General features: G+C 42.6%; 1 protein-coding gene across 7 annotated transcripts in view; it reads left to right on the plus strand.

Annotated features, from left to right (window-relative positions):
• UBR3 (ubiquitin protein ligase E3 component n-recognin 3) overlaps window positions 1-16,433 on the plus strand; it is a 250,272-nt gene that overhangs the window by 120,098 nt on the left and 113,741 nt on the right. For 4 of the 7 annotated variants that reach the window (XM_088469036.1, XM_088469052.1, XM_088469068.1 and 1 more), the window contains 4 exons: window positions 5,572-5,721; window positions 6,282-6,415; window positions 12,534-12,644; window positions 13,686-13,904. In XM_088469036.1, coding sequence (XP_088325162.1) covers window positions 5,572-5,721; window positions 6,282-6,415; window positions 12,534-12,644; window positions 13,686-13,904 — 614 coding nt within the window. The remainder of the gene's footprint in view (window positions 1-5,571; window positions 5,722-6,281; window positions 6,416-12,533; window positions 12,645-13,685; window positions 13,905-16,433) is intronic. The other 3 variants (XM_088469046.1, XM_088469060.1, XM_088469148.1) reach the window with 1 other exon arrangement.

A 16,433-nucleotide genomic window follows, 5' to 3' on the forward strand; every position in this document is an offset into this window, starting at 1 on the left:
GACGTCCAGCTTCTAAACTGGACGACAAATCCTCGGCCTGATGGGGCGGGCCTCCGCCTGGGGCATCTCAGGGTGGGAGGCCAACTTCTTCAGTTTGCAGATTGTTGGTGTCAAACAACAACAGCTGCCTGGGTCAGAGAAGTGGTCTCTCACTTTCAGGAGGCATCCTCCCCAGAAGTTTTTTTGCACAGATCCTCCATCGGATGCGGTCAAGGCTTTGGCCCTTCAGGAAGCTATTCACTCCCTGCTGCAGGCGGGGGTAATAAACCCGGTTCTTGTGTCACTACAGGGAAGGGGTTATTATTCCAATATATTTCTGGTTCAGAAATTGAATGGGCCTTATCGCACTATACTAAATCTAAAACCTCTCAACAGGTTTATCCATGTACCCAAGTTTCGTATGGAAACTCTCCGATCAATTATTTTGGCAATGGAGCCAGGGGATTTCATGGTTTCCCTGGACATTCAGGAAGCATATCTGTTTGTTCCTAATATACCATCCCACCAGCAATTTTTACGGTTTGCTGTCCTTCAGCAACATTACCAATTTCAGGCTCTCTGCCCTTTGGCCTATCTACGGCTCCCCAGTTATTTACCAAAATAATGGCAGTCATGACGGCCTATCTCAGACGTCAGGTAGTCAGAATTCTGCCATATCTGGACGACCTTCTGATATTGGCACAGACTCCGGTTGTTATAAAAAACCATCTTCAACTGTCCATAGCCTGCTTACAAAAGCACTGCTGGATCATCAATTGGAAGAAATCGTCACTTCCTACAACACAGTAGATGGTACATCTGGGAACATTTCTGGATTCTCGGGCACAGAGTGTTTCTGCCAGAAGACAAGATTGCGGATCTGTCATTGCAAAAACGCAAGCTGCTAAGCAAGCGAAGAGTATCCATTCTGTTAGCAATGCAGGTCCTGGGATCAATGGTATCCACCTTCGACATGGTGGGGTATACTCAGTTCCATTCCAGGCCTCTACAAAGATTGATTCTCTCCAGGTGGAACAGACAGCCTCATCTTATAAGGTCTTGGAGGATCCTTCTTACTCCAGAGGTTCGTCACTCCCTCACCTAAACAAAGGGTGTCCGTTCTGGATTCCAGATTGGGTGCTTCTCACCACGGACACCATCCTTCGCAGATGGGGGGCAGTGACAGGTCATCATGCCTTTCAGGGAAAATGGACAAATCAAGAAAGTCATCTGCCAATAATTTGGGAAGTGCGAACAGTATACAGAGCTCTTGTTATGGCACAGGACCTGCTCCAGGGCAGGCCAGTCCAGATCCAGTCCAACAATGCGACCGCAGTGGCCTACCTTAATCATCAGGGAGGCACAAGAAGTTATGCAGCCATGAAGGAAGTGACAAAGGTTCTGATTTGGGCAGAACGTCATCTTCCAGCCATCTCGGTAATATTTATATCGGGAGTAATCCATTGGGAAGCAGACTTCCTAAGTCGCCAGGACATACATGGCGGAGAGTGGTCTCTCCATCCGGGAGTGTTTCAGCTCCTGGTAAACAAATAAGGTCTACCAGAGAGAGATATCAAGGCGTCACATCACAACCACAAGGTCCCCAGGTATGGGTCCTGTTCCATAGACCCATCAGCAGCCTTCGTGGACGCACTGGCAGTGAGATGGGACTTCAAGCTGGCGTATCTCTTTCCTCCGATCTCCCTCCTCCCAAGAGTTCTCAGGAAATTCAAGCAGGAAGGTGGAACTGTATGTCGGTGAACAAATGACGTCTGGGCCAAGGCTCCGGCTTGGCCCAGACGTCATTTGTTCACCGACATACAGAATCTGTCAATAGACTGGCCGTATCCTCTTCCTCTATGGCAGGATCTGCTAACGCAGGGTCCCTGCCGGCATCCGGACTTACCTCATCTGGCTTTGACGGCGTGGCTCTTGAATCTTCCATCCTAAGAGCAAAAGTAGCAATTAGATGCCACAACCCTCTTCACAAGTCTGCACGGATTAATTTAATATGCAACTGTGTGCGGGTTTGAATCTGTATATGAAGTGCTATGATGTAGTGGGCGCAACATTTTTTTCACTCCAAGTTTCATTGTGCTTCATATACAGACTCAGATGCTCAAAGATATACAAGTGTCACACATCAAATTAATCAGTGCAGTCTCCTGACACAGTTTGCCGTTTCCAATTGTGCCTAAGATGTATTTTCGGGCAAAAAACAAGCGAAAGACGCTCAGTGCAAGCTGATTTCACAAAGGACATACTGGCTCACTCACGCCAGACGTCTCGAGCAGCATGGCGTAATGAGGCTAGGTGTATGAGGTCACATCTGTATATGTGTCGCTATGTCAAAGTTCAGCAAATTATTTTAAGATTGCTTTGCCCAGGATATGCAAATCATGGATGGATATATGGTGAAATATTCTCTCCAGTCACAATATGGTTTCTTCTTCGCTGTTCTGTATTCATTGGTTTTCCACGGGATCTCCGCCAACCTAGAAAGTTATGTTTATATTATAAGTAGAAGCAGGTGAAGAATGGCTAGCCACATGAGATTTTGCTGAATGAGACAGGAAACAACCCAAGATTCATCTACACATAGAGAAACTCTTATCCTTTTAATGGTAGGTTAGAACGGTTATCAAGTGGTAAAGCAGTCAGGGAAATATGCGTCATAGAGCAGTCACCCCAGTGTGACAAGACATTATTTCTCTTTCACTCAGTACAATCAGTGGTATTTTTTCCTCTTTCTCTGTGACAACGTAACCACACACTTCACTTTGTAACTGCCGAGGGCATTAGCACGCTTTGCAAGTGTGAGTAACATTCGCTCATTGTTGTCTGTCTCCGGCTCAATACAGCTTATAAATAAATGGGCTATTGGATGCTATTAAAGGAGATTTGTGACGTCCTTAAAGAGGTTTTTTTTTTTTTTTTATAGGATATTCCTTAAGGGACCACTGGCCTAAAATACTTGTCTGTCATATAAACTTCTATTAATTAGATAATTATATAAGTTATACAGAAGATTTTAGTCTTTTGCTATAACAAAATATGTATGTAAATGTTTCCATTTTTTGGCACCTGAGGAAGGAGGTGACTTCAGTACGGTTGTATTTGGGTGTCTGTACGGCTTCTGCTGATGCTGTCTTTTTATTAATGTACTGGCTGCAACTCAGAGAATACAGAAAAAAAAGGAGATTTGCCCCCCAGCACACTGCAGCAATAACAATACTTAAATCCTACATGATAATAGTGATTCAGAGGTATTAGTTACATACATTTGCAAATATATGAATAAGCGCCAGGCCAATCGTCAAGGCTCCTCTATACTGGCGTCCCTAGCATTAAGGGGTTCACGTCTGAGAAGCAAGGCACCCCAAAAAAATTCCAACCAAGGGCCATCCCCAGGGCCTCACACGAAAAAGGGAAAAAGGTGATAGTGAAGTATAAAGAAAAGATGTGTAAGTATAAATCAATAAGTGTTAATGAAATGAGAAAGAATTAAAATGACACAAATAATATACAAACAAATAGAGAAGTGATAAAGGTATTCTATGTGAATTAAGTGGTGATGCCATGAGAAAGGCCCAGTCAGAACCCCCCCGGGGGCCCCACTCCCAAACGCTCACCCCAAAATAATTATTGCTACATAATGGTAGCACCCATTCTGGGTCATATAATTACAATTGATGTACTGCATGATAACAGTACATATAAAAGCTGAGAGCTAACTTACCTTGGAGGTACCCCAAAAAACCTCCACGTGGCACTATAAGCATCAGCACATCCTCCTAATGCTGACTGCCTTCATGCCTCTCCAAACTTGCAAAAAAAAATGGTAGTTGCTCAGATCAGCTTAATTGCATAACACAGGTGCTTGTAAAGGGCGGGGTTTACACTGAACACAGGAAAAAAAGAGATTTGCCCCCCAGCACACTTTTTTTTTTTTTTTTTTTCTGTGTTCAGTGTAAACCCCGCCCTTTACAAGCACCTGTTTTATGCAATTAAGCTGATCTGAGCAACTACCATTTTTTTTGCAACTCAGAGAATGTAAACTAATGTTCTGGTATTGCAACGTCAGTGCTCACTACATACTTTCAAAGGTTACTCCACCATCCTAGTATAACATAGCCAGGTAGCTGTACTTGATAGCGATAGGAAATTGCTCAGCTACGACTTCAGATCAATCGCAGGCTACTTCCTCTTCCTTTGCCATCTAATGCAATGACCAAATACAAGTAGAAGAAATCATTTTCACATGTGTGCGTGCTTAAAGTATCAGACTGATGAGCTTGGAATTAAGCGGTTCTTAAAACATTCTGGCGTGCAAGACCTAGCATCATTCAAAGCGCCGAGGCCTGTAACAACTTAAGAGCAATGACTGCCACTGTGGAGAATAAATTTACTCTCGTCTGGCCCTTGGTGTGAGGCGTACACTAATTGTAGGAATAACATGTTCTAATGTATATTTGTGGTGTATAATTTTGGTATTTACTATGGTGCTGATCTTTAGCATCATACAGAACTGTAGTACAAATAAGGTATACGTAGACTACAGAGTAATATAACATGCATAACACAAGTAGAATCTCAAAAGAACATAATGGTAACTAGTAGTAATAGAAAAAAGGTAACCGCATGCAGGTATAATTAACAGAAGGCATTTACCAGGATATAATGGAGCCGAAAGACGGTCAGAAATCAGGCGTGGTAGAAATCAAGGAGCAAGAGAGAGGAAGAAGGGCCCTGCCTGTGAGATATTGCATGTTTATGCTTTATGGATATGTAAGGGACTCCATGACCAATCACTCATAGATGACTTATTTAATGGAAGCAGCGTCCTAATGGTTACTAATAGTACCAGTCTAGACGTTGCACTCAGAAGCAGTTCTTCTGTTTCTGGAGTTTTCCTAAGGCAGCCTGCAGGAGAAGGCTTCTATCCAGGCTATGGGTTGAATGATAATAGGCAAAGAAGCAGCAAGGTATTCTACTGCAAGTAGTAGCCGGTGCGGGGCAAGGTAGAAAGGAAGCACAGGAGACTGACATGGTGCGCGACCCTGACGGCTTAGTCCGTTTCACCCCCCACCAGGTCACTCTCTTAGGCCCACTAGGATGGGGATTGGCTGCTCCTTACAGCGACAGTTTTCAATCTTTTTTTATTTACTGATACCTCTAGAGTGTTTAATGTTTGCTGCGTACCTCCAGTCTGTAATTGATTATTAAGTACTTATTAAGTCTTTACATTGTTTAACTAATACATTTTGTTTGCTGGTTCTCAAACTCAGTCCTCAGGACCCCCCACAGGTCACGTTTTCCAGGTCATCCAGCAGGTGCATTCATTACTCAATGACACATTTTAAAAGATCCACACTTGTTGTGATTCTGTGAGGGGACCTGGAAAACATGCACTGTTTGGGGTCCTGAGGACCAAGTTTGAGAACCTGTACCATAAGATATGGAACTTCTGTTCACAACTAAAATGCATTTATTAACAACTCGCTTTTATTTGCGGCAGTTTAATGTTGAGGAGATGTTGGACTTCTGCGTTTGATAATATTTAATATATAAATGTATTAATGTTCTTGACAGAATCGCCAGAAAGTGATGTTGCCATGGAGATAGCTGCTTCCGAACAGCTAGTTTCTGAACCGACCTATGACTGTGTTATATGTGGACAGAGCGGCCCGTCTACAGAGGACCGTCCCATAGGGCTTGTGGTCTTGCTGCAGGCAACATCTGGTAATTGCACTGTCGGTGGATGTGTACTCAGTGTAAAACAGCAGAGCAGTTATTGAGAAGGGACTATTTCTTTTTTTAAAACCTTTTTTTTTTTACTTTAATAAGATATCACACATTTATATATCTTACCCACCTAATTGGGGCAAATAAATGTGGATCCCACCCCTTTATCCTTAGCCATTACAAGGCGCTGGACATCACCTGTGGGCAGCCCCTGTCTGTCTTAGCTGTATAGAGGTCATCTGATCTCTTCAGTCAAACCTTCAAGCATTTGGAAGTGCAGTAGATGATTTAAGAAAATCGTCCAAGTCCAGCTCCTAGTCACAAGTAATAGCTAGGTCCACAAATTAAGCACCTGGAATGAGAATGGTCTGAAAAATGGACAAACTGTTTTAAATAGCTAGGAAAATAAAAGTCTGGGTACACATACCCTAACACGGGTAAATATGTGTGTTTATAGTAGGAACAATTATGAAAACGTACATGACAGACATAATATATTTATTTTTTTATTTTCTAATTATGACTGTTAAACATCTACCTGTACTTAACGTTTCAAGTTTTGGGACACCGGCGTAAACTCTCTGAGCCGAAGAAGCTTCCTACCAGCGAAGAGGAGCAGATCTACCTAGGGGGAACATGTGCCGCAGGTCTGGATGTCAGACTAACCACGTTACAGCACCACTTCAAGGGCGTAAGTGTTGTCTCTTGTCTGTAGCAGTTTTCATATATATTTCTGAATGGGTTAAGTCAGCATCTCCCTTTGTTTCATGTTTTGTATTTTCCTTCCTTTTTTTTTTTTACACCCACGACAAGCTGAATGAAAGGCAGCTATTTTTACCTATCTCTTTCATTTCAAGAGATCTCCCGCTTAAGGCGCCGTACCGCCATCCATCATTGGTTGAACATACCTAGAGGTGAACTGAGATTTATGAGCTAGATACTCTGAACAATTAGGCTTTGAATTGCGGTGTGTGGACAAGAAGAGATTCTTGTACAACAACTGGCATGGTTATCTGTGCTCTCCCAAAATTAGTTTAACATGATGAATCTGTAAGTATGTTTAACAAAGGCCAGTAATTAACTAGTACATGAGATTATTTGCAGTGTTAAATTTTATGCAGTCTCATAGTCCACAGCTTCATTACAATCACTTCTGTATGCGCTGCTTCATTTTGATCATTAGAAGTATTGCATATATGCACTGCTTCATTATGGTTGTTGTAATTCTATATATGCACTGCTTCATTATGGTTGTTATAATTCTATATATGCACTGCTTCGTTATGGTTATTGAAATTCCATGTATGTACTGCTTCATTATGGTTATTGTAATTCCATATATGTACTGCTTCATTATGGTTATAATTATTCCATATATGCACTGCTTCATTATGGTTGTTATAATTCTATATATGCACTGCTTCATTATGGTTTTTGAAATTCTGTGTATGTACTGCTTCATTATTGTTATTGTAATTCCATATATGTACTGCTTCATTATGGTTATAATTATTCCATATATGCACTGCTTCTTCATAATTATTTCATGTGTTATCAGAGACCCTAAGCTCTGATGCACACTGAGGACTGCTACACTTTCCCTGTGGTTTCCATTCCCTTGCGCTCACTTTGGAACACATTACAAGGAAATTATAAAAAGTGTAATGGTGCATACACACTGTCAGAGTTAGCTGGTCAATGTAAACAATCACGATATCGTTTATATCGTCCATTTTTTGGCCCCTTCCAACCCCCAAACGACGAACGATGCACGAGCACAGATGATCAATAACTATAACGACCATCGCCCGTGCATGCAATCGCACCTGGTCGATATCGACCAGGTTACTAAGGGGAGCCGCGATCGTTTAGTAGTTTGGGGGTTGGTGCTGTGCTGGATCTTTGATAACGATCATCCAGCACATGCAGTATGATCAGACAACGATATCTTTATCGTTTTCTGATCTGACCTTGTGCATGCACCATTACCTTAAAATTATGTTGTTATAGGGTCTAGTGGGGCCATTAATTATGACTGTACAATTCTGAAGTTCAGTTTTCACTATTTGAAACGCATGATCTACATCAAGGCACCTTTAGAGTTTTGTGTTGTGAATCGCTATATAGTGCTCCTTTTATATAGACCACCATATTATCTTATCACCTGAATTTTGCAAGAGCTGTGGTTAAAAAATAAAGTACAGAAGAAGTTCTAAGATCTGTTTATTTTTTACAGAATTAGATTTTATTAGAATTTAAAGTGTTGAATTATTTGGGATGGCAGTGCATGTTTCTTGCATGAAAGAAGGATTACTAAATACCTATCCAGAAAGCTTCATAGAAGAAGCTTAAATGTCATATAGAAAGACCAGTGTTACCCCGCCATTCTACATACACTATATTATGGGCCATATTCAATATGGGGAGAAAAGTCCGTTATCGGCGATAATTTATCACCGATGACGTCTTTTTCGCCTGTTTCACTTATCCCCATATTCAATTTCAAAGACTTTTCGCAGGTGCGAAAAGTCTTTGTAAAAAAAAAACGGGGATAAGTTTTCACCACTGCAGAGGTGGCGAAAAAAAGTGCAGAATTGGGGTTTGGGGGTGCAGAATTAAAAAAAAAAGCCTGCAGTCTTTGAAATGTCCCCTTTTATGTAAATTGTGTAAAAATGTAAAAAATTCTTTAGGGCACCCCAAAAAAGGTACTTCATTTTGGGGCGAAAAAAAATGTTGGGGAACAATCTTAAAAACTAGCGAAATTTCCTCGGGGGGGGGGGGGGTTGTCTCCTTGTATGCAGCAGGTGTTTTCTACAATGCGGCAGGTGTATTTTTGAAGAATTTTTAATGAATTTAGGGACTTAGAAATATGCTTGCACCCATTTTCATGTTCCCCAAATTTGATGGGACTACTTATTTTTTCCAAAAAAATATAGTTAAGTGCTATTCTTCAACACTTCTTCACAGGTGCATTTATGCAACTGCCGCGGCTATTTAAAAACCCCAATTACCTTCATCAGGCCAAATCGGGGGTACCCATAGTGATCCCCCATGTCAGACCCTCCTTTGGGAGGTGACAGCATGATTTCCCCAAAAACTGACAGGACTTTACCATACTTACCTTTCCGCTGGGTCCCGTTTTCGCCGCATCTTAATTGAATACTTGGATATGCAGGCATGCACCCGATACTTTATCCCTGCAAAAAACAGCGATGATGGCAAAAAGTCCTACCTCCAACTTTTTGCCTCAAATTGAATAGGGCCCTATAAAGTAAAGTTTAACAGAATATTTCCTTGTTATAGGGAAGTTAAGCAATACCCATATTTTTAGGAATATGTCCTAATGGAATTGGCTACAAGTCAAAAAGCTGAAATTCCATTACGTTAAGCATATACTTATTCAATTAATTTTCTGCTTGTTTTAATTAAAAGAGAACGGTCTGTGAACTTAATGTATTATATAATGTGTGTGTGAATAAACGTCTTTAGATGGCCTTCTGAAAGGTGACGATGGATAAGGTGAACCTTTTGTCTGCCCTCTAGTAGCTGAATGTTGAGTTTATCCTTTACTGTCAAAGGAAAATGGATTGTTTGTGCTTCAGATGTATTCTTCTGTATGTGTGAAATGGAATCGTCGAAGTGTGATTAACGTGGCTAAAATTCCTGTGAATTGTTTTGACCATGTATTGATTGTTAGAATGTTATTCTGGTCTGCGTTGATCGTACATGACAGGCCACAGGTTAAGCTTTGTGGACCTTTAGTGATGGGTCCTAGTGTCCTTGTAGATAACATATGTAATAGGCATTTGCTAATCACTGGGTTTCTATATGTTTTTGTATGTTTACTCTTTGGTGCACATTTAATATAAGGTTTTCATTCATGATTGATTGTTGGTTATGAGAAGTAGGTGAAAGGTGATTTCACCTACAGCCTATTCTTCACCTCTGAGAGGCCCTTAAACAGGCACAATAGCTATAAGCAAGTACTAAGTTGGTGAAGGGTTTTGCCATTACAGATAAATAATTTACTATACTGTAAATGGCTTTTCTGCAATGGTAAAACCCTTCACCAACTTAAGCCGGGTACACACTAGAGGAAGTGTTTTCCCGGCCGACGGCAGATGTGACGGAATGGTATGTCATGCGGTCCGTACCCACCACACGATCTGGTGAACGACCCACGATATGTCGTTCCTCTGCCACATCCAAATGCTTGGGGTTTGTCAGTCAGATCCTCAGGTTGAGCAGGATGTACGGCAGATCTGAGGATGCAACGGACGACCCTGTGGGATAGTGTAGACACGCATAGTGCCTACACACTGGACAATTTGAAAATTTGTCATTCCGATACGTTGGAAAACGACAAATCATTTAAAAAAAATTGTCTAGTGAGTAACCAGCATTAGTAGTGAAATCCTTCGCACTGTGGAGAGAGACTTTTTTTTATTTTTTTTTTATTTTTTTTAGGGGATGAACCAATGTTCATTTTGTCAACTTGCTAAAAATTTGTGACGTCACTGTTTGTTAGTGAATTGATGGTCTGCATTGCTGTAGAACAGTCTGCACTGTGTGTAGGCAATATATGTACTACTGTAGGCTTAGGAATTGTGGGACATAACTGAAAATAAAACATGTTTGTAATGGAGTTTCTTTTACTGTTCTGTTTTATTTTTATATTTCCTGTACGGTTGAGTGTGAGCTTTTGTTTCAGCAGCATGAGGCCCCAAAGAGGCTGACTGCGGAATCCTGCATTAGACTTAAAGTAAAGAAGTCTGATGTGCTTAGGAATAGCACCCCTCCAAATAGTCACACCTTTAGTTTAGGCGCAGTGGGTAATGGTTAAGAGACAGTGGCGCAGTTGGTAATGGTTTAGGCACAGTGGGTAAAGGTTGTGGCACATTGGGTAATGGTTTAGAAGCAAGGGCACTGTAGGCAATGGTTTAGGCACAGTGCATAATAGTTTGCGCATAGTTGGTAATGGTCATGGCACAGTTGGTAACGGTTTAGGTACAATGGCACAGTGGGTAGTGGCTGGGCTGTGAGGTACCAGGGCCCTATTTGCGTGTACAATATATCACTTCTGAGTAAATTAACCCTAATGCAGAGGTTCCCAAACAGTCCAGGTTTTAAGGATATCCGTGCTTAAGCACACGTGACTTAGTACCTCAGTTAATTTGATTTAACCATTTGGACTCAAGCATGGATATCCTTAAAACCTGGACTGGTAATGGCAGAGTTTGGGAACCTCTGACCTAGTGTATATTTTTGTGTGATAGAGAATTTAGAACAGGGCTTGATAAATCCCGGGGGCCAGGTCGCCATGGTGACCAGATTTTGGAGCCTGGCAACCAGATTTTACTGGGAGGGAAGAAGCAGATCTATCAGCCCCAGCGGAGATAATTGCAGTGGACATTTCATGCACAGTGTGCCAGCCCAGTGATCGCGGTTTTAATCTGGTCCTGTTACCTGTAGGACCCGCTGGTGCGGCGGCGTCTCCCCGACCAATCACTGCGCTGCACCTCCCCCCAGCCAATCACCGCGCAGCGTCTAGCAAGCCTATCACTGCGCGGCGCCTCCCCCCAGCCAATCACCGCGCAGCGTCTAGCATGCCAATCACTGCGGCATCTAGCAAGCCTATCACTGCGCGGCACTTCCCCCCAGCCAATCACCGCACAGCGTCTAGCAAGCCAATCACTGTGTGGGGTCTAGCAAGCCTGTCACTGCACGGCGCCTCCCCCCAGCCAATTGCCCCGCTGCATCTAGCAAGCCAAACACTGCGGCGTCTAGCAAGCCTATCACTGCGTGGCGCCTCTCCCAGTCAGTCGCTGCGCGGCGTCTAGCAAGCCAATCACCGCGCGGTGTCACCCCTGCTAATCGTCTTCTCCGCGGCTCCTGTATACGGGCAGGTGTATTGTCTGTGGTGCCGGGCCCATCTAGCAGCCGGCGCTGAGCTCTATGCATGAAGGAGGCAGGGAAGGTGGACACTGCAGAGAGGGGGGTGTTGCAACAGTGACCCTGCCGGGGGCTCCCAGCAAAATCAAGGAGGTATATCCACTACCCCATGTGCTGTGTAACAGCTGCATAACACACTTTTAATCCTGTAATTTTTATTTTATTTGAATGTATCTTATACTTTTCGGTTTAGAAGTCCTTTTATAAATGGTTTCATTTATTTTTTTGGTTTTCACACTGTCAGGACTTCCGTTCCTGCCAGCTCTTCTTTGGGAGATGAGATCAGAATATGCGTTTTGACCTCTGATTAAATACTCCTCCGCTGTGTAATTTGTACATCTTCATAGTATCAAAGCCCTGATTATCTGGCAACCAACCCTGTACCACATGCATGTTCAGGAACAGAATAGGAGATGGGTCAGCCTCCCGTAGCTTGGCTGATGTGCAAGCAGCAGACATTTGCTCTCATGCTGTTACTAGTTGATTTGTTCTCGCTGGTTTTTAAATTGTATGGGAGTGTCAGACCTGTTTCTGCTTCATCTTGTGGTGAAAGTTTGGAGTAATATATTGCATTTATTTTTACTGTCACTTTTGCCAGACATGTGTTATGCTATTAACTAGGGTCCTCATTAAGCCCAAACCTTTCAGGTCTTTAATGGTCCTTCCTCAGGGATCCCTGAGGACTGGTCATTAAAGACCCGAAACGGTGGATTGCCAACTGTCTCCTTTATTTGTTCTCTCAAAGCCTGATTCTGGCCACCCTGTATATTAGGTGTGTGGGTTGTATGTGTATGTATATGTATGTATGTGTGCGATTTAGGTATATAATTTAATTTTTTTTTTTTTTTTTTTCCCAGAGTTCATGTCTACAGTCAGTTTCTATAGGTTGGGAAGGAGGTGTTTATGTACAAACCTGTGGCCATACACTCCATATAGACTGCCATAAATCCTACATGGAGTCATTACGGGTAAGTCTTTCTAATGGATAATTACTCTCGCAATGAAAAATTAAGTATTTAGGGAGGTTTTTGTATGTCTACTGTATGGAGCGGATACAGAGTTGTCTGTTTGTGGAGTGCATGTTTTCTGACTGTGCATGCTCTGGAACAGCATCTATGGGTGAAGCAGAATTGTACGCAATACAGTTGCATGTCCAATTGTGGCTGAAGTGGTGTAATTGCTTTTTTTCATGTAGGCAATGTTCAGTGAGGGTGTGTTAACGTATAGGGGCTATGCAATGTTGTACGCAATACAGTTGCACCTCCGATTGTTGCTGAAATGGTCTAACAGGGCTTTCTCATATAGGCAATGTTCAGTGAGGATGTGTTAACTTATAGGGGCTATGCAGAGTTGTACGCAATACAGTTGCACCTCTGTTTGTGGCTGAAGTGGTGTAACAGGGCACATAGACAGTGTTCAGTGAGGATGTGTTGATGTATAAGGGCTATGCAGAGTTGGGTGGTAGCATAAATATGCCTGCTTTCAGAACCATTTTTTGCACCACGTATAGGGCTGATGCAAGTGCGCCCTGATGATAATGATGGGTATAAAATCAATTGTACTGATTGGGGGGTTTGCTTGCAGATATGCATGAAACTTTACATACAGTTAACTACGCATTTAGCTTTTTGCCCACAGTGCTGGAGCAATGACAGGTGGCATGCGTTCATTTCTGCACCTATCCCTATGTAGGGCAGTAACTAGGGGTGTGTGAGCGGTGCTGCCACCCTGTGGTGTTAAAGGCGTCTGAAGCGTCATTAGGACACTACGGACACTTGCTTTGTAGCTTGTAGTGCCGCCTGGAGTGTCCATAGGACGCTCCAGAATTCCTCTGCTCTGGTCCTGGCAGCCCCGCCCACTTGACATGACATCATGGTGTTGAATTTTAGCGCTAGACCCCTATGTGTAAACTGAGATAATTATGTGTATGCCAACATGTATATATCGATGGATAGTGTTCTCTAGCTTTTAAACCTTTTTTCCTTTATGTGTATATTATTCTATTCCAGAATGACCAAGTCCTGGCGGGCACCTCTGTTGACAAAGGAGAATTTACATGTCCTCTCTGCAGGCAGTTTGCAAACAGCGTTCTTCCTTGTTTTCCTGGAAACAATGTGGAAAGAAGCTCCTGGCACAGTCACGCTCACGGGGGCAAGAGCATGAGAGAGCTCATCATAGAGGTGGAGGAGCTTCAAGAGCAGCTGGGAACTTTCCCAGTAAGCATCAGTGTAAGGCCGAACTCTCCTTGTTATTTCCGCTCCATCACCTCATCACCCCGTCCCTCACTCCCCATCATTGCTGTTAGTGTAGTGCGAAGATTGATCATCTAGTAGATGCCAAGTCATGGGAGAGACAATTTGTGGGACAGATACATGAAAGCTGTGTTTATAGAATAAGAAAAAGGGTAGAATGCAGTCATGCATGACATCACTACACAAGATTACTTTCCTTTAATAATATTCATGATGTTTATTTTATGACAACATATAAACGAACACAAATGACTTTGAAATGTAGTCGTGTGTACAAAAATCAATGAAAATCCGACTTTCACATAAGGGCAGTCCCTCTACAGATCAATCAAAGAGCAATTCTCACTTGCGGGAATATTGAGCGAATTGGCATTTCTGGTGCCCAAATAAATGCCCTCACCATCTTCAGATCATTAGCAAGGATTCCCATAGAGGCTGGCAGGAGACGATCGTTATTAGCTTGCGATGTTTGTAGTTCTCTAAGGGGGGGAATTCAATTTAAAGCGATGATGATTAGCTCTGGGAGGGAGCTCCCAATGCTATTCAGTGTGATGTTTTGGCGGGCTAAAAGATATCTTCTCTCACCCCTCTGGGGATTCGAGGAGAAATCCAACAAAAGTGCCGGTTTTTTAGTGGGAGAATGCCGGTTCTCGCGTCTAAACACCCAGGTTAATTCGCGAGAACCAGCACTCTCCTACTTAACAGCGCGCTGTTCAGCATCGGCACTGAATTTAATTCCGCCCTAGGTTTGCACAATCTGCGCCCCATGTAATAGGGTCGAGATCTGGGCGATTTGGTCAGATCCACCAACTGTTCGCAAGTAAGTTTCTGGACTTTTTTATTTCTTCAGTGGATTGCTGTACAATAAACTTATTGAGGCCTAATCTTTGCTAGAACTACTGCAAATATATATAACTGATCATACATATACTACATGACCAAAATTATGGGAACACTCCTTCTAATTAATGTTTTGGGTCATCCTCCACACTCATTGCAAAGAGGTGGATAAAATATAGTATATAGCCATGCAAGCTCCGTATCCCAACAATAGCAGTAGACTGGTTTGTACTGCAGAGCTTAGAGATATTTAACGTGGTGCTCTCATAGGATGGCACCTTTCTAGCAAGTCAGTCCGACAATTATCTGGCCTGCTAGGTATCCCCTCGATCAAGGAACATTAACAGCTCAGCGGTGTGACCACGCAAATTTACGTTTCCACCAAGTGCTGGAATGTGTAGCACATCTGTCTGCAACACTCACTACCAAGTTCCTATCTGCCTCTGGAAGTGATGTCTGTACAAGAACTGGTAGCTTCATTGAATGATTGAATTTCCATAGCTGAGCAATGCGTACAAGCCTAAGATCACCATGTACAATGGCAAATGTTGTGGGGTGGTGTAAAAGCACCCAGTGAATCACGCTTCGACATGTGGCAGTGTGACGAATGAATGTGGGTGTGGCAAATGCCATTTGAACACTTGTTGCCCAATTGCGGTGATATCTATCAAGTTTGATGGAGGAGAAATAATGATCTGGGACTATTTTCTTTGATTTGGCTTGGGCCCTTTGTTCCAGGGAAGCAAAATATTAATGCTACAGTTTCATTCTAGACAATTGGGAGCTTTCATAATTGTGGCAAGAGTTTAGGGAGGACCCCTTCCTGTTTCAGCATGGCAGTGCCCCTTGCATAAAGCAAGGCCCTTCAAAAAATAGAGCCCAGACATTGGCACCATTTAATACCTCAGGGATGTACTGGAACACTGACTGCAAGCCAGGCCTTATCGCCCATCACCAGCGGCTGACCCCACTGATGCTCCTCTGGCTGAATAGACACGATCCCCACAGCCATGTTCCAAAGTCTAGTAATGAGCTCTCCCAGAAGAATGGAGGCTGTCTGTTGTAGTAGCAAATAGAGGACAAACTCCACATTTATGGCCATGGTTCTGGAATGTTCAACAGACAAGTGTATAATAATTGGGTGTCCACATACTTTTGCCCATGTTTGCTTTATATATGTAATCTTAATTGGTTAATGCACCAACGTTCCTTCACTGTTTACCCTTCTTCAGATAAGCACTTGGAAGCGACAACAACTTAATGTTAGAATGAAAAGAAATAAAAAAGGATAGTACTGGTTCGCAGTAGGTTCCCTAAGGAGCTGGATGTGAATGTTATAAAATAATTTTCATATCACATTACCATATTTTAGCTTTGGTGACCCTGTGACAACTGTGACATGACTTTAAAGCCATAAATAGGGTATTGTCTAAATGACTGTCCTATAAGAAGACCTACTTGAAACTGTGTTCCATCGTCTTCCTCCTCCTCATCAATAAAGTATACTACTGGCATTAGGGATGAGTTTACAGCATTGGAAAAGGGGAACGTCCGTTTAAAGATAAAAAACTAAAAGTAATCATTGTTAGAATAACTGGCTATTTGGTATTAACCCTCGGAAATGTGGCCTCTTGGTGATTATTTTCTGCAAGGAAGCTGTTGGCA

This window comes from Taudactylus pleione, unplaced genomic scaffold, assembly GCF_031769625.1.
Source record: "Taudactylus pleione unplaced genomic scaffold, aTauple2 ptg000004l, whole genome shotgun sequence".
NCBI lineage: Eukaryota > Metazoa > Chordata > Amphibia > Anura > Myobatrachidae > Taudactylus > Taudactylus pleione.